This window comes from Pleurodeles waltl, chromosome 3_1 (assembly GCF_031143425.1).
Source record: "Pleurodeles waltl isolate 20211129_DDA chromosome 3_1, aPleWal1.hap1.20221129, whole genome shotgun sequence".
Taxonomy (NCBI): Eukaryota; Metazoa; Chordata; class Amphibia; order Caudata; family Salamandridae; genus Pleurodeles; species Pleurodeles waltl.
The window spans coordinates 365,344,800-365,372,780 of NC_090440.1; the positions used below are offsets into that span (position 1 = coordinate 365,344,800).

Genomic DNA, 27,981 nt, shown 5'->3' on the forward strand with positions numbered 1-27,981 from the left:
TCCCAACTACGAATCCGGCGTCAACGCTCCCGTTGTCACCTGGGCCTTCAGGCAGCGACAATCCTATACTTATCGCTGACTCCAACTCGGAGCTGGAGTGGCGTCGCTCAATGCCAATTCCAACTTAGGTGGGGGACCTTGTTCCCTAGATTGGATCCTGACCCTTATGAGGCCGAATTCGGTGAGAGTATGAAGGGGTCGCTGGATCCTTTGGAATTCCAGCTTGAAGAACCAATGGACTGAGCTCAGGAACTGGGTAAAACCAGCGGTCTGGATAACCCCTCCCACCAACCCCTCCCTCCCAGACAGCTGGAAGAAGCACTGCACCTGCAGCTTTCAGGCCCGAGAGAAACCAACTACGGGTGCAGGAATGACCAGCAGACGGCCCTCATCCTTGCCCAGTCAGTGGCTGGCCCGAGAAGCCCTCCTGTGTCCTGCCTGCATCACCAGAGTGACCCCCGGGTCTCTCTATTGATTTCTATCTACAACCCAACACCTACTTTGAACACTGCACCCGGCCGCCCCTGTGCCGCTGAGGGTGTATTTTGTGTGCCTGTTTGGGACCCCCCAGTGCTCTACAAAACCCCCCTGGTCTGCTCCTCGAGGACGTAGGTCCTCCAGACGGCCCTCTTCCTAGCCCAGGTGGTGGCTACCCTGAGGAGCTCCCACGTTGCCTGCCTGCCTGCATTGTTGAAGAGACCCCCGAGTCTCTCCATTGAATCCTATTGCGAACCCGACGCCTGTTTGCACTCTGCACCCGGCCGCCCCTGTGCCGCTGAGGGTGTACTTTCTGTGCCTGCTTGTGTGTCCCCCCCAGTGCCCTACAAAACCCCCCTGGTCTGATCTCTGAAGTCACGGGTACTTATCCTGCTGGCAGACTGGAACCGAGGCACCCCTATTTCCATTGAAGCCTATGTGTTTTGGGCACCACTTTGACCTCTGCACCTGACCAGCCCTGAGCTGCTGGTGTGGTAACTTTGGGGTTGCCTTGAACCCCCAACGGTGGGCTACCTTGGACCCAACTTTGAACCCTGAAAGTGTTGTACTTACCTGTGAACTTAACATTTACTTACCTCCCTCAGGAACTGTTGATTTTTGCAGTGTCCACTTTGTAAATAGCTTATTGCCATTGTTGCCAAAACTGTACATGCTATTGTGATAATTCAAAGTTCCTAAGATACCTGAGTGAAATACCTTTCATTTAAAGTATTGTTTGTAAATCTTGAACCTGTGGTTCTTAAAATAAACTAAGAAAATATATTTTTCTATATAAAAACCTATTGGCCTGGAGTTGTCTTTGAGTGTGTATTCCTCATTTATTGCCTGTGTGCGTACAACAAATGCTTAACACTTCCCTCTGATAAGCCTACTGCTCAACCACACTACCACAAAATAGAGCATTAGAATTATCTTTTTTTGCCACTATCTTACATCTAAGGGGAACCCTTGGACTCTGTGCATGCTATTTCTTACTTTGAAATAGTACATACAGAGCCAACTTCCTACAATGAGCTAGACAAACAGTGGCTGCAATCGCAAGGCTCTCTTGAGGACATCCTCCACATCACTTTAACCTTCCCTGGTGGACTCAATATGAGAATCTTTCCCTAGGGTTAAGCATCTTGCCTCAGATCATCAATTCTGCACTGACAATGGATGCCTCCCTAGAGAGCTAGGGTGCTCAAAAATTGAGGGTAAGTCTTCAAATAAATCTCTTGGAATTCAAGGCAGCGACATTGAGTCTACAGTCCTTTCTCCCCAAGATAAAAGGACCATCAGTACTGATACGGATAGACATTACTACCACCAAGTATTAAATCAATAAAAAGGAAGGCACAAGATCTCAAGAGCTGTCTCAAGAAGCTGAAAAGTTTTGGAAATGGGCACTGAACCATCTGGTGCAATTAAAAGCAAAGCAAGTTCTGGAAATAAAGAATGTTCTAGCATAATCACAGATTCATCCTCTTTGAACCCCATTAGAACGTATTTCGCCCTATATCCAGATAAAACAGGTCTGGTACATACTTCATTTAAAGTGCACTTAGCAGCTATATCCAGATTTAGCAAATCATCTGGTTCGACATCTCTATGATCAAAGAGAATTGTCAAGGAGTTTCATAAGGGGCTTTTCCGAGCCTTTTCTTAAGTAAAGCAGCCTCCTTCATCTTGACAACTTAATTGGTTCGTTTGCGGTTTACGAAGGCTCCATTCAAACCCATCCAAAAAGCTGAGCTGAAATTCCTTTATGGAAAGTGCCACTATCATTGGCTTTGAAATCTGCTAGAAGAGTAAGTGAAATTCAGGTTTTCACAGTGAAAGAACCCTTTGTTCAATTCAGGGAAGATAGAGTGGTATTACAAACAAATCCCAGATGTATTCCAAACATGGCAACAGACTTTCATCTTAATAAGTCTATCGTACTAAAGACATTTCCAAATCCACAGAACATTACAGAAAGAGCATTAAACACATTAAACGTTAAGAGATGACTAAAATTCTATATACACCTTACGCAACAATTTAGGAAATCCAAGCAGCTACTGGTTGCTTACATTAAACCTTGGAAAGGATTTCTGCTTTTCAAACAAAGCATTGCATGCTGGTCCATATATCAGAGGGCACTGCAAAAGATTTGCAGTGGTGGCTAATGAACCAATATTTAGGTCAGAGGCAAACCCCTCTCCCTTCCCCACCCAGAGCTCACAGTGGTGGCAGATGGCCACTTGGTGACCAAGTGTCACTTCTTGGTCGGAGCAGCCATCTGAAAGAGATGAAGATTATAGGATTCTGGTCTCCAGTACAATCTAAGGTCCACATCAGCTTGTTGGAGTTGAATGCTAGCCCCTTAGCATTGAAAGTCTTCAATCCTTCAGAGGAAGTCTGGTTCAGGTGTTCAAGAACACCACCACCCCTATGTGGTACTGCAATATACAGGGTGGGGTGAGATTGTGGACCCTGTGCCAGGAGGTCCTGCGCTGCTGGACATGGTTGGTATGCCAGGACATTTTCCTGGTTGTTCGACACCTGGCAAGAGAGCTGAACACGAGAACGGACAAACTCAGCTGTTGATGGCTTGTGGATCACAAATGGCTTCTACATCCATAGGTGGTGCAAGGTCTCTTCCAGGAATGGTGAATACCTTGGCTCAATCTAGTCGCCACTGCTGACAACACGCAATGTCAGCACTGCACCTTGGAGTTTCCAACGTGGCTCTCACTCCGAGGCACGTTCAGCTTGGAATGAAACTTGGAACTCCTTTCCACCGTACCTCTCATGCACCAAGTTCTCAAGAAGATTAGTCCCAAGTCATCCTAGTGGCTCTGATTGGGAACTGAGACTATGGTATCCAGAACTCCCGATAATGAGTCCTCCTGTCATACTGCCACTTGGAGAAGATCTCCACTCACAGCAGCAGGGCAGGGTCTACACCAGAACCTTTGCAAGCTCCACCGCCAGGCATGGAGACTGAGTGGCTATAATTGAAGGTTTTCTCCCTCCTGAAGTTTGTGATATCATCCTGACAGTCAGGTACCCTTCCACTAAAATGGTCTACCCCTTCTTTTGTGATAGGTGTGTTTGGTTGGTGTTCTCACGCCATGTGGACTCCCATTGTGCACCTCTTGCAGATGTTATGTGTGCTCTTTCTTTAGCTCAGCAAGGCCTTGCTTTGGACAACGTTAAAGAGTATTTGTCAGCCATTTTTGCTTTTTGCGGCTGTCAAATCAACCCTCCCTCCTTAAGTCATCTGTTGTGACTCAGTTTGTGAAAAGTTTGCAACATTTGTTCCTCCGTTTCCTGTTGTTTTGCCCCTGTGGGACCTCAGTTTGACACGTACTTTTCTCATGCGTTCTGCCTTTGAGCCCATTTCGGGTTTTCTTAGGCTACCTGATCAGCTGTCACTCTTTAAATCTCCTATTGTAAATAGATTCCTTACAGGTTTCACCCATTTATTTCTTCCTACTCCATTTATCATGCCTCGGTGGGACCTCAATCTTGTTCTTACTTAATATGTACTCCCTTTGAGCCAATGCACAATTGCCCTTTATGGGCCCTCACTTTCAAGACTGTCTTTCTTGTTGCCATCACTTCTGCCCGAGTGAGCTTCAAGCTCTTTCTTCCAAGCCTCAATTCTTGTCTGTGCACCCTGACAAAGGGGTGTTGCGCACTAAGGCTTCCTTCCTTCCCAAGGTTGTTACGCCTTTTCATGTAGGTCAGTCCATCACCTTGCCTACTTTTTACGCACCCCCACATCCTTCTCATGAGGAGGAGAGACTCCACTGTCTGGACCCAAAAAGAGCATTGGCGTTCTATCTAAATCGTAATAAAGATTTCTGGGTGGACGATCAACTCTTTGTCCGGTATGTGGGTGGGAAGAAGGTGAAGGCGGTACAAAAACGTACCATCTCTCAATGGGTACGTCTTTGCATCAAGATGTGCTACGCTTTGGCCAAGAAGCAACCCCATGAGGGCTTGTGTGCTCCTTTCACCAGAGCAACTGCTGCTTCCACTGCATTAGCATGCAGAGTTCATGTCCTGGATATCCAGGCAGCTATGTGGGCATCCCTGCATACGTTTGCTAAACATTACTGCCTGGATAGTCTTGTCCATCGGGACGGCTACTTTGGTTGTTCGGTCCTGCTGGACTTCCTAGTATGATCTTGGTTCTTAGCCCACCTCTGAGTATGGAATTGCTTGGGTATCTATTCTAAGGTAAGGAATCTGCAACTAGAAGTCTCTACCAGATGTACAACTTACTTACCTCTGGTAGCGAAATATCTGGTAGAGACATATTCTAGTTGCAGAATCCATACTGATCCACCCATCCTCCCCGCTTGCGAACTGATTTCTAGGGACAGGGATTCCACCTTGAGGTCCTTAGCTCTGGTGCACCAATCTGTGTTCTTAGTGGCTCTGCGCTTTGGTGTGGAAAGTCGTTAAAAGAAACTGACGTCACTGCGCTGAGGCGGCATCTATGTACTTCTTCTGACGGCAACTACGGCGCCTGCGGAGTGAATCAGCGCCACCTACCGACGCGCAAGTGTATTGCTCGAAGAAAAATCTCCGGATCCAGTCTGACGCCTGGGGGAAAATTCTAAGGTAAGGAATCTGCAACTAGAATGTCTCTACCAGATATTACATGTAAGTAACTTGTACTTCAAGTGCGTACCAAAAAAAAATTTTATTTGACTTTTGGGTCAGTTTGTAATCTTAAACTTCCACTTGTTTCTGAGTTGTTTTTAGTCGAAGTGCATTGTGCAATGTAACCAATCGTAATTTTTTTGCAGGTGAACCAGTCACTGTCTATCGCTTGGAAGAGAGCTCCCCGGGTATATTAAACAACAGCATGTCTTCATGGTCACAGCGAGGGCTCTGTGCCAAGATTGAATTTTTAAGTAAGGAAGAAATGGGAGGTGGTTTACGGCGAGCTGTGAAAGTTGTGTGCACATGGTCAGAATATGACATTCTGAAATCAGGACAGTTCTACATCATCAAATCGTTTCTTCCTGAGGTTGTGGATACTTGGTCAAGCATCTATAACGAAGATACTGTGTTACATCTTTGTCTTAGGGTAAGTTGCGAAATGTACCTAAAACATTTGTTTAAAGCAGTGTTTTTATATATGTATATATTTTTTTCACTAAAAAGGTTAGAGGGACGTTATAGTTAGGTTCAGATTTTACACGCAGAAAACCATAGAAATTCAACTGCTATAGTTGTACTTAGGTCAAGAAACCATAACCCATGCCGTAAGATAACTATAACTTGTGCTCTGGCCATGCACTGCTAATTACCCCACGTATTACATCATTCATGACATCTTCTTTGACATCATTGATATTATCACTTTAACATTTGCAAAAAAAGTTATTGATGAGAAAACTGCATGGGAGGACCTCTTTTTTTTTTTTTTTAGGCAAAGCCCAGGGGAGGTGTCGGTCCCTGAGGCCTTAAAAGGTCTACAGAGGTGGGGGGGGGTGTGCGGCCTCACCTTATCACTGCGTATAAGCCTGGCCCCTGAGAGGTGGTGGTCCTTGGGGACAATATCAGCCAATGGGAGGGTAGGCCACATGCACACCCCTCCCCATAATTTATATTAAAATATGCCCTGGGGGCCTGGTTCACCTGGAGCTGAAATACAAACAGGCATGGGAGACTGCACTAGTTTTTTTTTTTTTTTTGTTGTTGTTAGGTTTCACAGATCTTCTACAATGTTTTTTGTTTAAAATGTCTCTTAGCACAGGCGGAGGTCCCTGGGGGACCCCAGCACCAGGCCTAGATGGTCAGGGTAATCCTATCCTTCCCCCTTTTCTTTATTTTTTTTATTTATTTTTTTTGGGACTCAGCTGCGTCTCAAAATGGCTGCCAACACTTACTGGTTGAAGTGTTGGCAGCCAGTTGGATCTCAGCTTGAGAGTTATTGGATCTGTGTCCCTAGATATCTGTATTTTTTAGCTTTAAATATCTCAAGAACTACTGAACGGATTTACACCAAATAACAAAAAAAATATTTCTGGACCATGATCTATCTTTCTGACAAAGTTGGTGTAAATCCGTTCAGCGGTTCAGGCTGTAGTCATGTTAGAAATCCCTATGGGAAACAGCATGGGGAAAAAGTGTTTTGGTAACACCCCCATTTTTTCTCTGCCCCCGCTTTTCTTTCAAGAGAGCAACTGAATGAATTGCTGTATGAGTTTTTAACATTTTGTGAAGATTCGTCAAACGGTGCAAAAGTTATTGGCAAAACAATAAAGCTTTATCTATGGGATTTAGGTCCTAACCATAATTACCTTTATATATAATATATATTCACTTAAAAAAAGCAAAGGTTGCAGGGACGTTATAGTTAGGCTCACATTTTAAACATACAAAACCATAGAACTTCACCAGTTAGTTACCTCAAGTAACTTTAACTCGTGCCCTAAGGTAACTATAACTTGCGGCCCAGCCTTGCAGTTATCTGACCAGTAATTTTACTGCAGATGCTACAGTAACTATAACTGGTGAATTTCTATGGTTTCGTATGTTTAAAATGTGAGCGTCTACTATAACGGAACCTTTGGGTTTTTTAAAGTGAATTTCTATGTTTTTTTAAAAATTCTATTTCCTAACGCTAACTAGAATGTGTGTGTGTGTGTGTATGTATGTATATATATATATGTGTGTGTGTGACTGTCTGAATGGATGTCAGCATGGCTGTGTAGCCATGAATTTGTGTGTATGTATATATATATGTCCGATGGCATGTGTAGCTGCAGATACACATGCTTTGCACATCCCGCCATCTAGTTTTTGGGCTCGGAGTGTTACAAGTTGTTTACTTCGAAGAAGTCTTTTCGAGTCACGAGAGCGAGGGACTCCTCCCCTTTCGGCTCCATTGCGCATGGGCGTCGACTCCATCTTAGATTGTTTTATTTCCGCCATCGGGTTCGGACGTGTTCCTTTTCGCTCCGCGCTTCGGTTCGGAAAGTTAGTGAAAAACTCGGAAAATTAGACAATATTGTTTGCATTCGATATCGGGTTAGTTAAAACAGATCGATACCGACATTTGAAGAGCTCCGGCGGCCCTTCGGGGTTTTCGATTCCCCGGTGGGGCCTGGTTGGCCCGACCGCGTGCATCTTCAAGGCTAATGGAACGGACCCCATTCCGCTTCTGCCCCGAATGTCACAATAAGTATCCTTATACAGATCAGCATTTGGTCTGTAATTTGTGTTTGTCGCCAGAACACAAAGAGGATACCTGTGAGGCCTGTCAGGCATTTCGGTCCAGAAAGACCTTAAGGGACCGAAGAGGAAGAAGACTACAGATGGCGTCGGTGCCGACAGGACAAAAACACATGGAGGCAGAAGAGGAAGCCTTCTCCATCGAGGATTCAGACTCGGAAGAGGTCGATCCTGAACAGACGCCGAAAACCGTGAGTAAGACGTCGATACACAAGACTCATGTAAAGACCAGTAAAGCCCAGGGGACGCCACCGCCAACAGGCCATAGCTTAACCCGAAAAATAGGTGACCGGACATCTGCACCGAAAAAGGGCATGCATGTGTCGAAGTCATCCGACGCCGGTCGAGATACCGTCACAGAGCACACTCGACCCAGAGACACCGGGTCAGAGCAGACTCGACCCCGAGACACCGGGTCAGAGCAATCTTGGCACCGAGAGAGCGGCACCGAACCAAGTCGGCACCGAGAAATCAGTACACCGAAGAGCAAAAAAGTGTTATCGGAACCGAAAAAGGCAGCCTAAAAGGTTTCGATACCGAAAAATCCGGGCTCGGAACCGAGATCAAGTTCCTACACAGAGGAACAAGGCCTGTCCTCACAAATGCAAACACATAGATTTGGACAGGAACTGGCGACAATGGAGCCAGACTACACCCAAAGAAGGCTCCACATCCAGAAAGAAACAGGGAAGATCAGTACTCTCCCTCCAATTTGAATGAAACGAAAACTTGCCTTCCAAGAGAAAGACAAGCAGCCACAGGCGAAGGTGGCTAAACAAGTAACCCCACCACCATCAACATAGTACAGCCTACGCACAGGTGGTGTCAACGGCAGCGGCGTTTCATAATGTCAACCTGCATGCTGAGCCAATTGAAGACGACTTTCTATTTAATACACTGTCGTCCACACACAGCCAGTACCAGAGCCTCCCCATGCTACCTGGAATGCTAAAACACTCCAAACAAGTGTTTGAGGAGCCTGTGAAAGGAAGGGTGGAGAAAAAATATAAACCGCCACCAACAGACCCCGTGTACATCACACAACAGTTGAAACCAGACTCAGTGGTAGTAGGGGCAGCTCGCAAGAGGGCGAACTCACACACTTCAGGAGATGCACCACCTCCAGACAAAGAGAGTCGTAAATTCGACGCAGCAGGAAAAAGAGTGGCGGCACAGGCAGCAAATCAGTGGCGTATTGCCAACTCACAGGCTTTGTTGGCCAGATATGATAGGGCTCATTGGGACGAAATGCAACACTTTATAGAACATTCGTCCAAAGAGTTCCAAAAAAGAGCACAGCAAGTAGTGGAAGAAGGACAGAGTATCTCGAACAATCAGATATGGTCAGCAATGGATGCGGCAAACACAGCTGCTAGGACTGTAAACACAGCTGTGACAATACGGAGACATGCATGGCTGCGTACATCAGGATTCAAGCCGGAAATACAACAAGCCGTGCTTAGTATGCCATTCAACGGACAGTAGTTGTTGGGCCGGAGGTGGACACTGCTATCGAAAAACTTAAAAAGGACACTGATACGGCCAAAGCTATGGGTGCACTCTACTCCCCACAGAGCAGAGGCACATTTCGTAAAACACAGTTTTGAGGGGGGTTTCGAGGACAAAGCACGGAACCCACAACCTCACAAACAAGGCCCACTTATCAGAGCCAATATCAGCGGGGAAGTTTTCGGAGACAATATAGAGGGTGACAATTCCCAAAAAATAGAGGGAAGTTCCAAACTCCCAAAACTCCACAAAACAAGCAGTGACTTCAACGTCACATATCCCCAACACATAACACCAGTGGGGGGGGGGGTAGATTAACCAAGTTCTACAAACAATGGGAGGAAATAACAACAGACACTTGGGTCCTAGCAATTATCCAGCATGGTTATTGCATAGAATTTCTAAAATTCCCTCCAAATGTCCCACCGAAAACACACAATATGTCAAAACAACACATGGATCTTCTACAACTGGAGGTCCAAGCGTTGTTACCAAAAGATGCAATACAACTCGTACCAATGAATCAGAGAGGAACAGGAGTTTACTCACTGTACTTTCTCATACCCCAAAAAAGCAAAACTCTAAGACCTATATTAGATCTCAGAACATTAAATATCTACATCAAATCAGATCACTTTCACATGGTGACACTGCAGGACGTAATCCCATTGCTCAAACAACAAGACTACATGACAACACTAGACCTAAAGGATGCATACTTCCATATACCGATACATCCTTCACACAGAAAGTACTTAAGGTTTGTATTCCAAGGGGTACATTACCAATTCAAAGTGTTGCCATTCGGGATAACAACTGCGCCAAGAGTTTTTACAAAATGCCTGGCAGTAGTGGCTGCTCATATCAGAAGGCAGCAAACACATGTGTTCCCGTACCTAGACGATTGGTTAATCAAAACCAACACGCAAGAACGGTGTTCATAACACACAAAGTATGTCATAGAAACCCTCCACAAACTAGGTTTCTCACTCAACTACAACAAGTCACACCTTCAACCGTGTCAAACACAGCAATACTTAGGGGCGACAATCAACACAACAAAAGGGATTGCCACTCCAAGTCCACAAAGGGTACAGGCATTTCACAATGTAATATAGGCCATGTACCTAAAACAGAAGATACAAGTGAAGATGGTGATGAAACTACTAGGCATGATGTCCTCATGCATAGCCATTGTCCCAAACGCAAGATTGCACATGCGGCCCTCACAACAGTGCCTAGCATCACAATGGTCACAGGTACAGGGTCAACTTTAAGATCTAGTGTTGATAGACCGCCAAACATACACCTCGCTTCAATGGTGGAACAATATAAATTTAAATCAAGGGCGGCCTTTCCAAAACCCAGTGCCTCAATACGTAATAACGACAGATGCCTCCATGCTAGGGTGGGGAGCACACCTCAACCAACACAGCATCCAAGGACAATGGGACACTCAGCAGAAACAGTTTCACATAAATCACTTCGAACTACTGGCAGTATTTCTAGCGTTGAAAGCATTTCAACCTATAATAAGCCACAAACACATTCTTGTCAAAACAGACAACATGACAACGATGTATTATCTGAACAAACAGGGAGGAACACACTCGACACAGTTGTGTCTCCTGGCACAGAGAATATGGCATTGGGCGATTCACAACCACATTCGCCTAATAGCGCAGTTTATTCCAGGGGTTCAGAATCAGTTAGCAGACAATCTCTCTCGGGATCACCAACAGATCCACGAATGGGAGATTCACCCCCAAATACACTTACTTCCAAAGATGGGGAACACCACAAATAGACCTATTTGCAACAAAAGAAAATGCAAAATGCCAAAAATTCGCATCCAGATACCCACAGGATCAGTTTCAAGGCAATGCATTATGGATGAGTTGATCAGGGATATTTGCATACGCTTTTCCCCTTCTCCCACTCCTTCCATATCTGGTAAACAAATTGAGTCAAAACAAACTCAAACTCATACTAATAGCACCAACTTGGGCAAGGCAACCTTGGTACACAACACTACTAGACATATCAGTGGTACCTCATGTCAAACTACCAAACAGGCCAGATCTGTTAACTCAACACAAACAACAGATCAGACACCCAAATCCTGCATCACTGAATCTAGCAATTTGGCTCCTGAAGTCTTAGAATTCGAACATCTTCACCTCACACAGGAATGTATGGAGGTCATAAGACAAGCTAGGAAACCAACCACAAGACATTGCTATGCAAATAAGTGGAAAAGATTTGTGTATTACTGCCATAATAAACAAATACAACCCTTACACGCATCTGCTAAAGACATCGTCAGCTACCTACTGCACTTACAAAAGCTTTTTCATCCATTAAAATACATCTCACCGCAATTTCAGCTTATCTGCAAATTACGCACTCAACATCACTTTTTAGGATCCCAGTCATAAAGGCTTTTATGGAGGGTCTGAAAAGAATTATCCCACCAAGGACACCATCAGTTCCTTCGTGGAACCTTAACATTGTCTTGACACGGCTCATGGATCCACCGTTTGAACCCATGCACTCATGTGAGATACAATACTTAACATGGAAAGTAGCATTTCTAATTGCCATCACATCTCTAAGAAGAGTAAGTGAGATACAAGCATTTACCATACAAGAACCCTTTATTCAGATACACAAGCATAAAGTAGTTTTACGAACAAATCCTAAGTTTTACCAAAAGTCATATCACCGTTCCACTTGAATCAAACAGTAGAACTACCAGTGTTCTTTCCACAACCAGATTCTGTAGCTGAAAGAGCACTACATACATTAGACATAAAAAGAGCGTTAATGTACTACATTGAAAGAACTAAACAAATTTGAAAAACAAAACAATTGTTCGTTGCTTTCCAAAAACCTCATACAGGAAATCCAATATCCAAACAAGGCATTGCCAGATGGATAGTTAAATGCATTCAAACCTGTTATCTCAAAGCAAAAAGAGAACTGCCTATAACACCAAAAGCACACTCAACTAGAAAGAAAAGTGCTACCATGGCCTTTCTAGGAAACATTCCAATGACTGAAATATGTAAGGCAGCCACATGGTCTACGCCTCATACGTTTACCAAGCACTACTGCGTGGATGTGTTAACAGCACAACAAGCCACAGTAGGACAAGCAGTACTACGAACTTTGTTTCAAACAACTACAACTCCTACAGGCTGAACCACCGCTTTTGGGGAGATAACTGCTTACTAGTCTATGCAAAGCATGTGTATCTGCAGCTACACATGCCATTGAACGGAAAATGTCACTTACCCAGTGTACATCTGTTCGTGGCATGAGACGCTGCAGATTCACACGCGCCCACCCGCCTCCCCGGGAGCCTGTAGCCATTTGAAGTTGATCTTGAACATTTGTAAATTTGTAAATATATTGCTTTAACCACATTATGTACATACATATTTATTCCATTGCATGGGCACTATTACTATAATACACAACTCCTACCTCACCCTCTGCGGGGAAAACAATCTAAGATGGAGTCGACGCCCATGTGCAATGGAGCCGAAAGGGGAGGCGTCCCTCGATCTCGTGACTCGAAAAGACTTCTTCGAAGAAAAACAACTTGTAACACTCCGAGCCCAACACTAGATGGCGGGATGTGCAAAGCATGTGAATCTGCAGCGTCTCATGCCACGAACAGATGTACACTGGGTAAGTGACATTTTCCATATATATATATATATATATATATATATATTTATATATATATATATATATATATATTTTCTTCTATCAACAGGGTTTGTGACTCTGAAGTGATGTTACATGGGCGCTGCGCTGAGCTCAGCGATGGAGTCGCAACTCCATGACCTGGAAAAAAAGTAGTTTTCACCTATTTAAACTCATTATGAATCCGTCACCAACCTATTCATTCCACCTTTTGGGTCAGAGAACCTCTACTCTGACCCCTTGTATTGTTTTATGCCGATAAATCCATCCTCCAGAACCGTTGCTAGTAGATAAAATGACAGCCACAACTTTCTGAAAAGCTTGTGGCCAACCAATCACACTGCTCTGTGTGACTTGCAGATTCGAGGAGCTCCATGTCAGAGTAACGACGGATCCTCATCCCTATATATGCCAAATAATTTTTCTTGTTAATTCCTCAAAAACTGCTGAACGAATTTACACCAAAAAAAAGGTTGCTTTCTAGACCAGGACCTACCTTTCTGGCAAATTTGGTGTAACTCCGTCCAGTTTTGGGACCCCTTCTTTTTTCTGCCCCCATCCACCGCTGCACCCCCATCACCCCTTTGGACGGATCACCCCAAAACTTTCCAGACAGCAGCTCAAGTGACCATCATATTGTCGTAGAAAGGGTTGTCAAGATTTGTCAACAGGCGCCAAAGTTAGTAGCAAAACAAAAACCCTCTTTCTATAGAAACTCAGTCCTAACTATAACAACTTAGTGGCGACTGCCACTAGGATATGTATAGAGAGAGAGAAAGAGAGCTACATTCACACTATTGATATAACTGTGGAGTTTGCAGATAAAACGGTGTCTAGCAAGGTAAAATGTTGATGAGAACACGAATAGAATCAAAGTCCAACTCCACAAACACTCTTTCACATTTAAATGTTTTCCGTGTGAAATGGTTCATTCTAAATCCGTTAGGTTTGCTTCATGGTTTCTTGCATTTTCTTCCTTTGATTTTTATGAGTATACTGCCTTTAGAGCAATAAAACAAGCAGATAATTGAATCAATGAAATATACTAATGTGAGAGACTGAGATGAGAACCAATACAAAATCAAAACATTGAAATCTCAGTGTGTCAGGAGCTTTAGGTAAATCACTTCTCTGCTGCGGTTAAGACATAAAGTAACTGCTCAAGCACCTTAAATAATTGAAATATGTGACATCAGCATTAAAGAACATAGTCCTGGCCTTCTAGTCCAGGATATTCACCAGTTTTATATAGAAACCAGAGTTGCTAATGTCAAGGTGAACCTTGACAGCATTCAAATGTATGCAAAATATGTAATCTTTCTCTTCCTTGCCTATTTGTCTAGTCACTGAAATACGTTGTTGTGTCCTGTACAGGATCCCATTTTATAGGCTTGAATGCTAGCTGTTCAATCAGAACCTGACAGAAAATTGAATAGAAATAAATATTCTATAACTGCTCCCTGTTTACATCCCACCATAAAAACAGAAAAGCGTTTTTCCTTTGTCAGTGTTGAATAAGCATTGGCAAAATCATTGGGGCCGGCTTTATTATTATTTTTTTAATAATATTGCAGTTGATTTCTCTTTTTTTTATGTGTAGTCAATTCATTCAGTCAACCATATATTCACTCAGCCATAAACAATGACTCGTTCATGCATTCCCCCCACACACACATTCACCATTGAATGAAGACGCTCTTTCATTTAGATGTGGGTCACGAAACCACACACACACACACACACACACACACACTCTCTCTCTCTCTCTCTCTCTCTCTCTCTCTCTCTCTCTCTCTCTCTCTCTCTCTCCTTTTCTCTCACTCATCTCTGTTTTGTGGGCCTTAAAAAATGTTGCTTAGTTTGAAAAATGTTGTGTTATAAGTGCTCCTAACCATCCATCCTTGTAGGAAGCACCTTTTTTTGGCATTGTTAGTCCTCACTTTTTGCCTGTTACCTGATGTAACTTCGACTAAAGGTGCACTAGGTTCCTGCTAGCCAGATCCTGAGGGTCAGATCTCTTTCCCCTAAAACTACACAGTCGTTTCCCCCATTGGCAAAACCTTTAGCACCCTTTGTGAATCCCTAGTAAATGGTACCCCTGGTACCTAGGGTCTAGGTTACTAGAGAGGGTCCCCAAAGGCTGCAGCAGGAATTGTACCAGCCTAGAGAACCCCTCACCAAGCACATGACAGGCTGTGTGTCTTGGTGCAGCTAAAAGTAAAAACACGACATGCCACACAGCCTATGTGCCATGTCCCCTAACACTGCATATAATATATGTAAGTCACCCATCTAGCAGACCTTACATCCTGAAGGCAAGGTGCATATTATTACATGTGATGGGCATATCAGTACAAGCAGATATGCCCCTGCTATCTCTTTCAATTACCAAACATAGTAAGTGACCAGGAAAGCCAATTTAAATGCATGTGCTGGTCACTATGAGGTCTCCAGCTACATGATGGCTTTCCTGAAGATAGGGATGTTTGGTATCAAACACATTGTATTGGTGAACCCACACTGATGCCAGTGTTGGATTTACCAATGCATGCACCCAAAGGGCACCTTGGACGTGCCTCCTAAAAATCTTCCAAATACTAGTGTGTTGACTGACTCCCCTGACTAGTTCAGCCACCTTAGCCACGTTTATGACCCCCTAAGGTGAGGGCCTGAAGACTCCGGTGAGCAGTGGACCTGCTCCCCAGGGCTCTGCAGCCTCTGGAACCACAAGGACCTGACACCTGAAGTCACAATTACAGCCATCGTCACCCACCCAAGTGGGAGTTGAACTCTGGTGCCATCAAGGTTCCCCAGCTCCCTAGAGTCAGAGTCCATCGTGGTTTCACCCCTCCTGGAGTCCCCGAAGTCACCTGCAACCTCTGCACACAGGCCCCCTCCCGCAACCTGTGTGTTGAGAGAAACCTGACACATAAAGTAACCACTGCACCTGTCACCAATGGCCTGATCTGAAGTGATTCCCTGATGTCAGCGATGACCCCCAGCTCTCCTGAGCTGGAGTCCACTGTGGTATCACCTGATCGCCCTTGGAGAAGAGGACCAAAGATGCACCTACGTCCCCATTACCCCATGTTTACCTACCTGTTGGTATTTCCCAACTGGCTTCCTAGCCAAATGCTGCATCCTATTTCTACTGCGACCAATCCCCATTGAAATACATTGGGCACCCAACGCCATACTATACCTCTGCACCCAGCCGCCCCTGTGCTGCCAGGAGTGACCTGTTGGTATGGTCCTCACCTTTGCCCAGTACCTACCTTAAGTCTCTGAGATTGGTCTTGTAAGTCGTAATGTACCTGTTTGCTGAGTATTTCCTCTCATAGGTCAACATTGAAGAAGTCAAAAATTGCACTGTGTCCATTTTTCCAAGTGAAAGTATTTTTGCTTAAAAACATGTTTACCTTGAACTAAGTTCTTGGTTTCAAAGTATATATAAAATAAGTGTTCTTTTTCTAATTTGGTCTTAGATTTATTCTAAAAGTGTGTCATTTATTGCCTCTGTGAGTACAACAAATGCTTAGCACTACCCTCTGCTATGCCTAACTGCTCGCCCCTACTACTGCAAAATAGAGCGTTTGTACTATCTACTTTTGCCGCTGCAACCCAATTGATGATCCACTGGATTATCTGCACAATGTATTTCTTTTCAGTGCACCATATAGTGAGACAGCATCCTACAGTCCTCCTATCTCTTTCCACTGTCCCTTAAACTCCCCTCTTGTCCTTCTTCTCATATGATGTATTTTATTAAGATACCCATAGTGACTTCTGGGAAATCTGAAGCTTGCCCCCCTCCCCCCCACCCCGGCCCCACCCACATCATAATGACCAAGCTATCCTCTCCTTAAGTCCACTGCTAAAAGGATCTGAACTGTGTTTCGTCGACACTAGTTGTTCTCTGTGCTTGAGGGTGTAAGGGCCCTAGTACAAGCAACAAATTACCAAGTTAGGTAGAAAAAGACCGACAAAATTGGGGTGTTGTGGTTCCGTACAACTTTAGTACTAATGAGAGCTGCACTGTAGAAAAACTTAATTATTGTAGCCACAGCTAGAAAGTGTAACATTGGCACAGGTGAAAGTCTCCTAGGAGCCAGGCAAGTCTGAAATCACTTAATTCTTAGTTTAATTATGTAGGAATTCAATCTATTCTGCGTGGATTTGAGCAGGAACTATTTTTAATTACAAACATAATAAGTAAATATTAGCAAAAAATACAATAATACAGGTCTTCTGCAGGCTCCTTTAAGGGAGCTGACCTTGGAATTGGGAACGCAGGGCTGGACCCAGCATATCTGATCGAGACTTCTAGCTGCAGATTCCTTGCCTTAGAATTATCCCAAGGCAACAGACTGGATCCAGAAATTTTTCGTGAGCAGTACCCTACAAGCCTGTAGGTGACGTAATTGACATCGTCTGCACCAGAAGTCAATTCTATTCAGTCTTTGTTTCAGCCAAACCAGCCATAACAATAGAAAATGTTATGTTGTACAATTTTAAACAAAATATCATTATGAACATCGCAGTTAAATCTTAAAATTCCTCAATTAGAAATTTTACTGTACAATCAACAATCCAATAAAAACACTTGCCTTTTGGCCATTTGACCGAACTGTGGTTCAACATATAAAAACAGTAGTCCCATTTTGAGCAAAAAGGCCTTGACTAGTGCAGATTCAGTGTTTGTGCAGAAAGCCTAGCGACTCAATCAAGGTAATAAAATAAAACTGGCTCCCATTATAAGATGCCGTAGACATAAGATGTAAGAAAAATTAAAAAGAGATCAAAAAATATAACTGATTGCCATTCCAGAGCACACTGAGCATAAAGTACTAGTGCATTTTATCCATCCAATGATGGGCCCAGAGACAGTTGCCGCACAACATGATTTTAAAATATATTGGGAGTAGAATACAGGCATGTTTACCCACCCTGCAGCAATTAGCCCAGCAGCCATTGAATAAATTACATTTTAGCCCACCTCAGCTTTAAAACAACCTCAGGCAGAAAGTGCTTTCGACAGTCAGGATCTACTTTGTGATGCACCTTATGTGGATTACCAGTACATTTAGAGAGCTATAGGGTATGTCTCAGGCAACCTGTTTGTATCGCTGGAGCAATTACAGCATATCAACTTCTAATGCCCCATCGGTCTGCTTCCTGTAGACCATTAAAAAATGGTAAGAAAGTGCAATGGTGCTGATAATTTGATGTTAAAATCGTGCTAAGGTTGTATATGGAAAAATGAGTCAGAGTTCGATATTCAGAACACTAAAAAGAATTAATAGCCACCACTTTACAAGTGTTGCCTGTATGCGTGCTGCATCTTGTGCTCTTTGTTTCCATGCTGCATTAGACGTAAGATGAAACAGTCTGCACAATGTCTGTCATCTGATCTCAGACACAGAGTCTCTGCCTCGTTGCACTTTCTAACCTTAAACTTTAAGAAAAGTGGGCTTAGATATTGCTTGTGAAGATAAAGCGTATGATGAAGTGAGATAATGTTTCTCCGCCACCAAGATAACACAAACAGTAGTCCAACCCCTCATCAGAATTTGAAGACCACCGTTTTATGAATGAAGCCACCAACATTGTTCCCAAACAAAATTTTAAGTAAAGGGATTTTTATTCTGCTGGGTAGATGTCGTCAATGAAAGTAGGAGGAGCCTTCTCATGATTTAATGAAAAATAGCATTTTAACAGATGACCTGGTTGGTTATACAGCACTTGATTTCTATGATCCCAATATGCCTTTATGGCCATGTCAAGACTGTCCTTGGTTATTGTTTCAGGATGAAGCCAGAAAATGTTTAGGCCGATATTAACTAAGATCTCTGGGCAAACCACTGTAGTTTGTAATAGTCTTGTGACTTCATAATGTCTATTAGTGTGAATCTGTAAGATATGCGCTTCACCTTAGACCAGATACGGAACAAGCATTTTAATGGTGCCAATATGATGTAGTCCTCGATTTTTGCAATGCCTAAATGTATTCTCTCAGCATCCATTGGCTTTCATCTTATAGGCCAGAGTTTCTGACCTCACTGAATGATTACTGCAAGATTTAGCAAATTTCAGCACTGCTGCAGCTTGCTGAGCCAAGATAATGTTGCTTTTGCATAACTGCAAACACCATGAAGGTTTACCATCAACACGGGGGGTCCCCAGATAGTCATATGTAGACACCTGTTCCAGAGATTTGTTATAAACCTTGAAAGTGGCTCACAGTTTTTGCCTTTGATTAAGAACCATACATTTTGTTTTCCCAGTGTTGAGGGTCAGTCTTCTGGTGGTGCAAAAGGACTCTAACCCTTCGAGCAAACAGTGCATCGATATCTGTGTGCTGGCCAACAGCCCAACATCGTCAGCCAAAAGCAATATTGGTATATATTTGTTTCTCAGAATAGGCACATCGAATTGAGAACCTTCAAGACGTTTATGATGTCATTTATATAGCAGTTGAAGAAGGTCCATGCTAGTACTCAACCTTGTTTGATGCCTCACTGAATTGAAATCTCCGTTGTGCCTCTAGTGCTGATCTGACCATAATGGTATTGCCAGAATGCAGTTGAGTTAGTAGCTTCAGAATCTTTTCTGTGACTCCCCTTTCCCTTATAATTTACCGTAGGATGGCACAATCAACGCTGCTGAATGCTATTGGAGGTCGACAAATACTAAATATAATGACTTTATTAAATAGGCATATTTTGAGCAGATTAACTTTATTCTGAATACCTGATCCATTTTAATCTGTCCTCTCCTGAAACTTGCTTGATACTTTGATCTTCAATATCTTTCTTCCAGACCCTGGTCCAAGCAGCATAGCAACAGTTTTCCGAATATTTTGCCCACAACATCCAGCAGTGAAATTGGCCGATAATTGGACACAAGGTCCCTGTAACCTTTTTTGTGTAGTGGTACAATTATTGATTTTCTCCACGATGGAGGAATGTCTTCCAGACATTGTTGTAGGATCTAGTCAGGATTGGTAGCCATAATGTTAGATGGTTGCGAAAGGGATTTTATCCGGGCCTATGGTCTTCTGAGATTTTTGAGACATGATCGCTTGGACAATTTCCTTTTCACGAAATTCGTACAGTTGCTTCAAAAGCAAAGAGATGCCACAAGTTGTGGAAGCTGCCAAATCTGGTATGCAATTTAGAAAGTGCTGTTTTGAAACAATCTGCTCATTTGTTGTTGGCTTAAAGTCTATTTTTGCGCTGCAATCGATGGCTGAAGAATCTCAATTAAGTTGATATTGCACACATCCACCTCTTTGGGCTGATAAGTTGTTTACCTCATGTTGCAAGATGTCACCATGTCCCTGGTACAGCATGGTAAAGTGATCTGTCCAAAGTTGTGGGCTAATGTTCAGCTCCATGTTCTTTGGAGAACGTTCACAGCCCTATCTGATAATTTCCCCAAATTTCTTTGAATTTTGTAAATTAATTGCATCCAGGAGGTTTTGCCAGAGCTGACATGAATGATGCTTTTTTTTGTACTTTAGTAACCCTTTGTACTGCTTCCTGCGATCCAGGAATAACTGTTTACCGGTTTCAGACATAAGTCGATTCTTTAGAGCTAATGACAAAACTTTTTTTACATTTCATATATTCTTCATCAAATCAGTCCTGGCCCTCAAGTTAACGATGTTTAGGGGCAGTGTTGATGCTATTATTTTCCACAGATGTCTGTGCTAACAGCTCCTCAAACTTTTGTAACTGCTGCAGCTGCTGCACCCCCCTATTTATTGGTAGAGTTAGGACTGTGGTTTGTATTGCTGGGCATTTATGGCTAGTGGTATAGATATTTAGATCTCACTTATTGTCAGTGATGGCAATGTTTTTTCTATTTGATTTTAAAGCAATTTTAGGACCCACATCTTTTCGACTAAAAGTTGGCAGCCAAGAGCCTGAATTTGGGTGCTCCAAGACCAGAAGCAGTGGGTCGTGATCGCTTTCAATCCTGCCAATTAATCCTATATTGACGATGAAATACCATGCTTCGATATTTATTGCCATGTAGTCATTGACACTCGAAAGATGGATTTAAGGGGTTTATCTGGTTTAGTGCGGCCATTCAATGGCCGCATGCCTTCCTCAACTAAGGCTTCGAAAATTAATTTACCCTGTTTTGTACTCGTACACCATTTTGTAAATGGTAGCGGAATGTTCCAAGCACTGTCTTCATCAATTATTGATTGATACCACATTAGAGGATGCAGTTTGGTTTTGATGTCGCCACAAATCAATACACAGTTCTTTAAGAGCCAAATCAATCCGCTTGACGTCGTTTTGGTTAGGGACTTCGACATTTCGCCCTATCTTTTCATCAAAAGATATTCTTTGAGAAGCAGGATGTCCTAGTTGACTAGCGCCCATCCGCCGGGTGGGAGATATAAGTTCATGATCTCGGGTGACGATGCCTTACTTCTTAAGTTAATGATTTGAATGTTCTTGTTTAGAATAGTATGAAATATTTCAGCACTTTCAAGCGAAGACGTTCTTACCCAAACGGTCAGGCCCCTTATTGGTCTGGCCTTTTGTTGTTTGATTGCAGGAAGGTGATACGTCAAATAACCATCTAATTCAATTGTATCAGTGGACCACATTTCCCGTAAACAGCATATATCATGTTGAAGTTAAAAGGACAGACAATTGTTATCCTCCATCTTAGACTTTAAACCTGCTATGTTCTCAGCTTATAATTATGAGATGCATTTTTGACCAAGTTCCCTCATTTGCATTTTTAAGATTATCATACAATAGTCTGTCTTCATGGGCGACCAATGACGGTCTTAATGATGGCTGGTAGGGAAACTGGACGTTGTTTGGTTTGGAATACATTGTTTGCAATGCAAAGCTTCAGATCAGTCAAGTTGGACTGCCTGGGAAGCAGCTGGCAATAACTTGATGCGCCTTGAAGTACTAAGCCAAATTTTTGGTTGCACTCAAAGTGTTTATACTTGCTTGTTCTAGAAATCTGCCGGGATACAATTCCTTTTCGGCGGGGGTGGGGGGGGGGGGACTATGTTAATGCCCCAAGCCTTCATTTGGGTTTTCTGGTTGAAGATTTACCACAATGGTTGAGTAGATTCCGTCGGTTGTTCTGTTTAATCGGACGTATCAATCTGCAAGTAGATGTTTGATATTACATGCTGTGAGCCTGGGTTAAGAATATCGTGGCTGTCTCTCGAGATGTACTCTGGAGTGAATTTAATAGTTGGGTTCTGGCCTTCAGGTTCATTTAGGGGATCCTTGACTCAGGCATGCATATATTTAGGCAAACATCCGTTGTGACAGAGTTCCTTTAGAGATGCACTCTTGATGCCCAATAGTATGGGTGGTTGCATTATTGAGTGCGGTATGTCCTGGGACCCAGGACCGTAGAACGTCAGAACAGACTGGAACAAGTGGTGACGTTTAGGCACCTTGGGGGCTAATCATCAGGGCTTCCATGAATAGTCTTTCTTATACTTAGTTCTGTGTTATCCAAGCTGGGTGTGGTTGAGGCACTTGATTCTACGTTGGTAGTGGGTAGCCTTCTCTAGTTGATAACTGGATGCCTAATGCATTTAGTCTCAAGGTGCCTTTACAGAATTAGTTTGTCCCCCTTGATTGCACAAATTTCCACTGAGCAATTGTGATACATAGCCGATATGTGGTTCACCCTCATGTTAGGTTGACTCTTTCTGCCTCCTATGTTGATAATTTTCCCCTGTTGCCAAATTCCAGTTTTGGTTTAGAGATTGACTTAAATCCTTTTGGTATACGTTTTATGTGCGAGTGAAGACTGCAAGCTTTACCGCAGAGCATACCTGTATTTTGGTTTAAGAAATCACTGTCAGATGGATCCTGTTTTGTTCTTTCTATATTTTGTTTCTTATTCGCATTTCTACTTTCTTACCTTTTTCCCTGGCTGCTCCAATAGACCTGTTAGTCCTCTCTAAATGCAACAGTTCTGCGCCTCCTACACCGGTAAATAATTCAGCCACTAGACAATGAACGCATGTGAGCCTCGATGCGAAGTATGCTCCTTACATGATGCCAAGACAGCTGAACACACTGGTTGTACCGCCCGCCGTGGACCATGAACTAGAACCAGCACCAACTATGGAACTTGAAGCCACATTGCACAAGGGATTTGATTCCATATTGCCATCTACATTAGCGCCTGCTATTGTTATCATGGCTGCAGGAACCCCAAATTACAAGTGCCAAGAGTTGGTTCAGCGCGTCACAGGGCCTGCAGTCAGATCCACAGATACCAAGGGTAGCGATGTGCTTTTTAGGGATTGCAGCGATGGAACTAAGCTGCATCGGACGTCATCAGTGGATTTGGACTACTTCAGGAAGGAAGGGGCAAAACGTTCCTATTGAACACTACTGAAATTTCAATTTCCAGGTGAAAGTCCTGGTCACCCTAGTCTTGACCCAGTGATCTGCCTTCCTTCCCAATGCTTGGGGAGAAATTGGACCTAGGTCTACCAGATATTGATGCAACTTTTCATGAGCGCAATTTCTTAAGATATGTTCTTCCATAAAAAAATTATAAAGCCCATCATAATCATGCACTTCATTTCCAGTCAACCAACCATCTAGGATTTTACTGAGTAGCCTATGAAGTCAACCCAGGACTGGCTCGGGGTTTTGTGAGCCCCCTGAACCTAATTCTATACTCTTCAGTGGTAAACCCAGAGCCCTCAGACATGTTCTCCTTCATGAGGTCATAGGATTCAGCATCTGTTCCAGTGAGTGTGAGGAGTCTATCCTTACACTTACAAGTGAACAGTTCCCAAAGGAGTGTTGCACCAGTGAGACTTTTCACTTTTCTCACTCCACAGGCCCTTTCAGAGGCTGTAAACCATCTGGTGAAATCATCACTATCCGCAATCTTGGAGAAAATCCCTTTAGGGATTTTAGATGCACAAGATTGTTCTCTGTCCCTAGTTATTAAGTTGCAGACACCATTAATGGTTGCTAAGCCCATTTGTGCTCTCTCGCTATAGCTAGGAGTCTATCCTACAAAGCTATTCTTTTGGTCAGCCTTGCTAAAAGGCTATCCTCTTCACTGAGGCTGTCATTAATGGACCCAGTAGAACCTGACCCACCAGTGTGAGGTCTAGGTGCTGTTGGTACTATCCTTGGGGACTGGGTACGGAGGCCTTGTCCTCCCTAGTTAGGTTAGGAGGGGCAGAGTTATCCTCCTGATCCCAAACTTCTTCCTCATCTGAGGGGAGGTCATCCTCCTCAGCAGGGTGTTCCTTTGGGTATTCAGCCAAGAACTCCTGGAGCTGGATCTTGGTAGGGTTGGAACCAGTTTTGATTTTTCTAAGACTAGAGATTCCTTAGCACTCATCTTGAGATGGAGGTAAGGGTTCATTTTGAGTTACGGAACCATGTCCTCTGAGCTGCTCATTATGTTATTAAGGTTGGTTACTTATTTTAGGAACTAAGACTACTTCCAGCTGCTTTATCCCTAACTATGGTAACTTTTTTAACTTAAAAATAAATGCTAAAGGGGACTTAACCAAGCACAAGCAGGACTTAAAAAAAATTGGAAACATTTTCAGTTAAAAAAATCAATTGAATCTAAAGGCAATTTTGGAACTTGGTTGTGTGATCAGATGTTGACTGAGTAGTTCAGCAAATGCAAAGTCGTGAATCCCACCACTGATCCTCTAATGTAGGAAGCTGGCTCTGTATATACTATACCAAAGTAAAGTGTAGTATGCAGAGAGTCCAGTGGATCCCCGGAGGCTTTACAGAGGCTAAAGTAGATAATGCGAACGCTCTCCTTTGTGGTAGTGTGGTTGAGCAGTTAGGCTTATCAGAGAGTAGTACTAAGCATTTGTTATACACACAGAGTCAAGAAATGAGGCACCCACTCAATGACTAACTCCAGTCCAGTGTTTTATGTATAAAAAATATACTTTATTTCTATTTCTAGAACCAAAAGGATCTTTGTAGCAGGCTTTAAAAGTATCAAATGCACTTTGTTTGAAATTCACAGATAAAACAGTTTTCAGGTAAGTAAGACTTTTCAGTTTCAAAAGAAGTCAATGCAATTTTCATTGAAAGCAATGCAGTCCTAGGGGAGGAAAAGTATCAACACAGCTTGCAGGTAAGTACTCAACTTACTATCCCAGTTTTTGGGGGTTTGGGTGTCCACAGGGCAAAGTTTAGGAAGACACCAAGGGTGTACCACCAGCAACACAGGGCGGGCCAGGTGCAGAGGTCAAAGTTGGTGTTGGTCACCCAATGGAATCCTTTGGAGACTGAGGTCACTTAGAAAGAAACAGCTTACAGGTACCCATGACTTCAGGGCACAGACTGGGCAGCGGGGGTCAAGGGAGGGGGGATTTGACCACAGGTCAGCACCAAACAGACACCCTCATTGGCACTGGGCGGCCAGGTGCAGGGTGCAAACAAAGCGTCGGGCGCCCAATGCTTTTCAATGGAGGAACCCCGGGTGTCACAAAGAGGCTACAGGCTTGGTCCAGTGAGTTGGCTGAAGAAGACCAATGGCTGGACAGGTAATTAGGGAGCCCACTGGACGTTGCTGGACCGTCGTTTGGGTTCTCCAAGGCCAGAGGGCTGCGGGCGCAGGGGTACCTTTGGACATCAGTAAACTTCACCGGAGCTAGTCAGGGTGGTTCTCCAGATTTAGGCTGCAGGCGTCGTGTTGGGTGGGAGGGGTCAACCTAGGGTGGACTTGAGGTCGAAATCGCTTAGTGACCTTCTCTGGACCAGTGGGCACCTGGACCTGAACTAGGGCTGTGGGCATCAGGTGCATAGTGGGCAGGACTTGCGGATCATGTGGTGGGTCTGGAGTCCTTCTTGGAGGCTTCTTTGTGGACATGGCCACTGTCCTCGGATGATCTGGACAGGCAGTCAGTCCTCTGGGGGTTTGTAGAGGTCAATGGTCCTGCAGGATGCATCACCTTTTTGTAGCAGGAGTCTTGAAGCTGCAGATAGGCTGGGAGGGTTGTGGGGCCAAGTCAGTTGCCGTCTGGGGTATGTACTGGTGGTGCCGCTCTTCAGTCCTTCTTTTTTCAGGTCACCAGGAATCTGAAGAGCAGGGTTCAGGGGAGGTCCTAAATACTAGATCTATGGGCGTTACAGGGGGCAGTAGCCAATGGCTACTGACCCTGAGGGTGGCTACGTCCTTCCTTTGCCCACTTCCTTTGGAGAGGGGGGCACATTTCTAGCCCTACTGGCTATCACCCTTCAAAGCAAGATTGAGGATTCTTCCAGGAGGGGTTCATCTCCGCTCCGGGCACCTTAGGAGTGGTCCCAGCTGGTGTGGACAGTTCTCCTGGTGTTTACTAATTCTCCCGCCGGACTACCCACCACAAGTGGGGCCTTCACAGGGGGGCAGTGGGTGCCCGGCATCTCCACTAGCTGGAGTGCCCTGAGGCAGCAAAACAAAAGGCAAGAGCTTTGGAGGCTCACTGTCAAGTGTTGCAGCCCCTACAGGGGGGAGGTGTGAAGCACTTCCATCCAGAGCAGGCATTGTTCTCCGACCCCTGAGAGCACAAAGGCTCTCACCCCATGGCATCAGATATCTGTTAGGATGGACACTAACTGCAATGACCCACCTATCACAGGCAACAGGTACATCACCCAGCAGGTCTAACCAGACAGATGCTCCCAGGGGTCTCTGCTCATCTTATTTCCAGAATGGCAGAATCAAGTGGCCACCTGGCAGAGCTTTGGGCACCTCTCTAGGGGAGGAGTGGGACAGGGGGTGGTCACTTCCCAGTCCTTTGTGTAGTTTTGTGACAGAGAGGGAACCTAGGATTCCTGCACTGATGCAAACCAGTTTATGCAAGGAGGGCACCAAATGTGGCCTTCAAAGCAGTCTGATGGTGCTCAGAGGCACTCTCACCCCAGCCCAGAGACACCTATTTCCAAAGAAGAGGTGGTCACATCTCTATCTTATAGGAAATCCTTTGTTCTGCCTTCGCCTGCTCGGGTTAAGCTCAGCAGCGAAAGGGCAGAGCAGTGTCTGGGGTCGGCACTAGTATGGGCTGACATGCAGACCCTGCAGACTTTGGGGAGACCCCTAGGGAACCCCCAGAGTACATGGTATCATGCAACCAGCACTGGAATTGGTGTAGTTGCATGATTACAAAATGTTTGATACCAAACATGCCTAGATTAGGTGAAGCCATTATGGAGTGGGCAACTCGTGTTTGAACAGTGCCCACTATATACCTTAAGATGGCTTCCCTGCACATACAGAGGCCAGGAAATGAAGTATGGGGTTTGCAGAGGCACCTTTGCTCATGCTCTCTTGGAACCATGCACCCTGCCCTTGGGCTGAATGACTTACCATAGGGGTGACTTACAGGGTTCAGAGTGCAGAGACCATGATATAAGGCAAACCTTACATCTGGAGTGAAAGGTGTGTGCACCATTTCACACAGGCTGCATTGGCAGGCCTGTAGACACAGTTTGCATGGGCTTCCATGGGTTGCAAAATACATGCTGCAGCCCATGGTAGACCCCTGGTGTACCTTTGTCTTGGGTGCCTGAGTACTATGTACTAGGGACTTACATGGGTGCACCAGTATACCAATTATGGGGTGTAAAAGTGTAAAAATCAGACAACCAAATTTAGAGGAGAGAGCACAGACACTGGGGTCCTGGTTAGCAGGATCCCAGTGATCTACAGTCTAAAAAACATTGACACCAGGAAACAAATGGGGGTAACTATGCCAGAAAGATGCTCCTTTTCTGCAGACATCATAGAAGATGTCATCAGTGATCTAATTTCTGGGGTAATTAGCAGTGCATGGCGAGGGCTCATGTTATAGTTACCTTAGGGCATGTGTCATATTTACTTGAAATAACTAACTGTAACGGCAGAATTTCTATGGTTTTCTCCATGTAAAATCAGAACTTAACTATAACGTCCCTCTAACCTTTGGGGTTTTTTTAAATTGAATTTCTAAGTTTTTTAAAAAATTCTATTTCCTAACATTAACATTCCTGTAACCTTTGGTTTTTTGGTGAA

At 44.1% G+C, this 27,981-nt stretch overlaps 1 protein-coding gene across 1 annotated transcript in view; it reads left to right on the forward strand.

Moving 5' to 3' along the window:
* The window catches only part of TRPM7 (transient receptor potential cation channel subfamily M member 7), a 1,269,618-nt gene that overhangs the window by 1,105,957 nt on the left and 135,680 nt on the right, over nt 1-27,981 (forward strand). Inside the window, exon 34 of the mRNA XM_069222535.1 lies at nt 5,286-5,569. Within this exon, the coding sequence (XP_069078636.1) occupies nt 5,286-5,569 (284 nt within the window). The remainder of the gene's footprint in view (nt 1-5,285; nt 5,570-27,981) is intronic.